The 5,086-nt window shown below is 33.8% G+C and overlaps 1 protein-coding gene across 1 annotated transcript in view; it reads left to right on the top strand.

The window, feature by feature from the left end:
• LOC106472755 (matrix metalloproteinase-2-like) overlaps positions 1 to 1,482 on the top strand; it is a 5,987-nt gene extending 4,505 nt beyond the window's left edge. Inside the window, exon 5 of the mRNA XM_013933412.1 lies at positions 1,318 to 1,482. Coding sequence (XP_013788866.1) covers positions 1,318 to 1,482 — 165 coding nt within the window. The remainder of the gene's footprint in view (positions 1 to 1,317) is intronic.
• The last annotated feature ends 3,604 nt before the right edge of the window (positions 1,483 to 5,086 follow it).

Raw genomic sequence — 5,086 nt, 5'->3', positions numbered from 1 at the left:
CCTCGCCGACGCAACAATATATAAAACATTTGTAAATCAATTGTTTCTTGTTTTAAGCGGAAAGCTCCGTAATAGGCTATCTGCAGGGACCTTATCCCAAATTTATTGTCATAAACTGCAGATTCAATGGGAAATGTGCTTTAAGTCCTAATGCTTTATTTCCAAACAGAACACAACAATCATCCTTAAAAAGCTCTTATCAAAACTACTAAACTTCGTTACTTGAACGATAATTCACTTGAATGAAGTATGTAGGTAACATTTTTCTTTCCTGTCACGAGAGAAAATGGTTTTCCATTTGTTAAACAGCTTTGAAACCTGGAAAGTTCTATCAACAACAAACCAGGAGTTACATAATTTTAACTTGCTCGGACTGTGAATCCCTGGTTCGCGAGCCGTTGTTCCAAATCGACGCTTTCCATCTGGGACTGTGTGTGTGTATGCTGTAAGAGTGATGGTAATATCCAATTTATTCGATCAGAAAAGATTAGCTCACAATTTTCGGTGGGTGGTGTTAACTAGCTCCCTTCCTCTAGTTTGACTATGGAAAGGTACGGCTATGGAAAGAGAACTCTTCTGTAGGTTTGTATAGCTGTTAACAACAGTTATAAGTAAGAATTGACTCTTAAATATGAACCCCAAAATCTTACGTTTTCATTAACATCCAGAGCTATATTAATTAGTTGTTTGTTTGTTTTTCAGATTGTTTTAAGCATAAATTGGTAATTGACTTAGATACTATGAGATACGTGAAGTAAAAGCTTCGCTATTTTTCTCTATCAAAGATGGGAAGTAATTCACACACGATGCTGTACACAAGTTTTGGACATGGTATTAAAAAATAAAATATAATGTCTTATTAATCCTTAATGACTTAAATAATAATTACATTTCACTGACTTAATCTAGTTCACAGCATAATAGTTGTTATTCATGTAAATGATGATATACATAGCACCTAAACCACTACTGTATCTGTCGGCCTGATGGACCCTGGTAATGAACGAAAGGCCTCATCGGTACTAGGCAAGGCAGCTATAGTGTGAATGACATATCTATATAAATAATATGCTTGCATTTGTCTGTCCAGAACTTTTCTCGCAAATTTCTTGATCAAACGCTACAAATCTCATATAGTTAGAAAGGCATTTGTCCAAGGAGTCCGGATTGCATATTCGCTTTTCCATTCAGAAGCACCTTACCTGTTTTTTTGCTTAGTCAAACTTTTGCTCGCCACTGTTATGCAGAATCTGCACTCAAGTCTCGAAAACGTTTTAATTTGTTTTTTGTTTGTTTGATTTTTATTTCTACTTCTAGTTAGTCTGGAGGTTCAAAGATCGTGGTATACTGAGGAAAGGTTATCCAACATACTTCAACAGCGTATTCCAAGGACTGCCCTCATCGATCAAGCGTGTCGACGCTGTGTACCAACGTACTTCAGACTTACATACTCTGCTGTTTTCAGGTATTTTAAAATATTGAACTATCACCCACACACACATACAGATGTATTTTCTTTTTTAACCTAAATGGGTAGCTTACATTACGTATGCACACAATAGAGCGTAGTTAACCTAATATTAAGTTTTAGGCCTAACATCACTTTGTTACGTTACGTGACAGTTCTACAACAGGAAAAACTTGTGCCTTATTTTCAAAACAAACTTAAAACCTGAACTGCGTAGCAGAACCTAGGTTTTATACAGCAGTTTTTTTAAATAAAACTCTTCTGTCGCATCTCATTAATCGGTTTGTATAGAAGCAAAACATGCACGAAACGTAAGTAACATGCCAATATAATGTTACAACCTTCCACAGCTTTCTTTAGCTACGTTGACTTTTGTTAGGTCAGAATGGTGGAACCAATATGTAAATGAAGAACTTATGACAAAGTTGTGATGATCCGATATCAACAGTTGTCTTTATTAGTAGCCTATATAGATTATATCTCCAATTTTTATCTTTGGCGAAAAGAAATCTGTAATATAACTTTCTAATTGTAATATAATGCGTTCTTAACAAATTATCACGCCAACAATACCATAGGTATACCATAAACACAACATTCAATTCCCAAACGTTAATAATGCTTACAGCAATCGCTGAAGCGTAATATTTATTTTCCTTCCTTTGACGTAATAACTAATTAACGAATGACCTTATGGGGAGGAAATGATAAAATGAATCTCATAAACTAAAAGAACACCAAAAATTATATTAAAGCCTACGTCATGAAGAATATTGGGGAAAAAAAGTTAACCTAAAAACACCGATTCGCCATAAAATTATAATTTTTTTCTTTATAAGAAACACAAATACTTATCCTCAACTATAAGTTAACCCTAAAACATGAATGCTTTGTTGTTGTTTTTCTTAAGTGGGTTGACTATGTGCACTATCAAAAGGTATATAAAATAGGGACATTTTTAGCATAAGTCGCCATGTATAGTTACTACCCCCCCAAAAAAACAACTTAAACTACAATTACTTGTTAGTCGAAAAAACACACTCTCAAACTTTGTTTAAAACGATAAATAATCACATATTTTTATTCATTTAAGTTAAAAAATAAAACTAATCTATTAATAACCTACTTGCTACGAAGCGAAAATCCAAGATGGCAGACGTAAGTCTGAATAGGTGTTTAGGTCCTAAGATGGCAGACGTCAGTTGTTGTTGTTTTTTGATAAATTAAAATAAGCGCCATAGCCAACAAATTTAACATATGTAAATGAAGCTGTATCAAAAGAAGTAAATAGTTTCCCCGCAGAGCATACTCGTCAAATGTTACTTTTAGGTAACTATCGCCAAAGCTTTGATACGTTTCCATTTTTAAATACTAATCAAAGATTATGACAACTTTATGTCAAAATAAGAAGTCGCATAATAGGAGTTATTTGCCATTGAAAAGAAGCCTTACAGCTAAAAATGGTATATGATAGTGGCGATATCTAGGCCTTGTACACGTAATTATTAATATAATAAAATGAAGTTTAAATTTATGTTGTGACATGAAAGAAAAATAGAATATTACCTAGATTTTCAGTTAACTGAAGAATATTTTTTAGTAAAAACTTTATAAATTTTATAATAGGTGTTTAAGGATGCTTGTTACGCTATTTTTAAAATTAACTCGTAAGAAATTTTAAAAGTGTCTCTCTCAGACGAGCATGCTTGTAACTTGACTAACCCAGGCATAATAATTACACGTAACTGCACGAGTACTGAATAATTATTTAAACTTAACCATGACCTTAGACATTTGCGTGGCAAAAGATTATTTCATACCTACAAAGCACTCAAAATTAACGTGTTCCCAGTCGAAAACAATAGAAATTATAGCCTCTCGTCAGTGGCGCTTTTAAGTATAACCAGATTATTCGTTTGCTTAGAGCCTCGAGCAGAGCTCAAGGGCACTCAGATTCTCGAGTTTTGTTTTAGTTTTCATTATAACCTTGACTTTTGCTGTTTCAGTATTGCACTCAGTTGACAAAACAAACAAACAATATATTCAATGAAACCGATTAAAAAAAAACATATCTCAGTAAGGGATGGACGTTTAAAAATTGCCGAAGCAACACACTTCTCAGTCAAACAAGTGTACGATGCGCACACTGTTTGTTAAGTGCAAATACACAAACACACACTGTGCATGATTTGAGAAAGATAGCGGTGTTAGTAGCAATGATTTTTTAACAAGTATACACAAATTTCGTGTTGTGTTGGTGTCTTTTTTGGTTTTTAAAAATATAGTAACTGGTATTTTTAGGGGGATGGGTGAGGTGAACCAAAATAATTTTGCTTAGGGCCTCCAATGGTTTTAGCGCCTACCCTGCTTCTCGTTTTCTGTTAAACGAATTATTAAGTGAATTCTTCACGTGTTGCAATGTTTTCTAAATCTACGATATCTTGAGAATGACCACTATTGTAATACGTACTATGCGAAGCGCAACTATAATAATTTTCCTAAATGTCGTGCATTAACACCTATGTTTGAATAAAACAAGGAATGCTTGGAGTAAAATGCGTGAATTGTTGATTAGTAATCGTTAGGCTACTTCTCGTCTTACTTCAATTACACAGGCTTGCGAATTTAAACTTCATAAAGTTGTTTTGGTTTTAATAACGGATTTTCCATAATTCAGCTACAGAGAATTCGAAATTAATATTCATTTTTTTCTATCACGTAAGGATTTTTTACAAATCGGGAAGAGAAAAAACTCTTAGTTAGATCAAATTATTTCGTTTACCACAATGAACATTTTTTATTATTATGTTTGTTAACAAAAATACAAACAAACTGAAGAAACAGGAAGAACATTGATGTCAAATGAATATGCATCCTCATTCATCTTGATTTTTGTGTGTGTGTGTGAAATTTACGTCTTTTAGTCTCAAAACTAATTGCGTCTGGAGCATCTCATTTCAATGACCAACACTAATCAGCCATCATGCTGATGTTCCACTTTCCCTGATGTCTTGATGAAACCTTTCCCCTTGTTATTCGTTGACGGCACCGAGATTTTCAGGGAAATAGTCAATATGTGAGTGTAAGAAATGAACTTTCAAGCTTATATTAAAACCCAACTCTTTGAATATATCGAGCATGTTACTGACAATATTGGGTCCTTGTTGTTTCCTAAACATTTGTCAATAACATCTTCAAAGGCAATCCACGCTTCTTTTTCAACATTCCTCATTGTATTTAACCTTTTAGAAGTTCAAGATTTTCGTACTTTTCCTTCAAGTGAACCGAATGAGCAATAGGAACAGATGCATATATGTTAACATGGTGAAGGAGAACGCCTTTTAGACTTCTTTTGGAGGAATCAATGAATAATCGCCATTCACTTGGTTCATAGACTACAGCTTCTAGCATTTGTATTAACTCCACAATATTGTTGCAATAAACCAGTGAACCTCCTTGTGAAAAGTATGGTATAAACTCTTTCTCACTATTTCTGTACCAGTAAAATGGTATCCCTGGAGAAAATAAGTTTTTAGCCCGAAATCTGGACCCAAAAATCTCTGAAGAATCATTTAGAAGGCCCAAATCATTAATTTCATCTTGTGTGAAAAGTTGTGG

This window comes from Limulus polyphemus, unplaced genomic scaffold (genome assembly GCF_000517525.1).
Source record: "Limulus polyphemus unplaced genomic scaffold, Limulus_polyphemus-2.1.2 Scaffold5582, whole genome shotgun sequence".
Classification (NCBI taxonomy): domain Eukaryota; kingdom Metazoa; phylum Arthropoda; class Merostomata; order Xiphosura; family Limulidae; genus Limulus; species Limulus polyphemus.
This window is presented reverse-complemented; position numbering and strand designations above follow the sequence as displayed.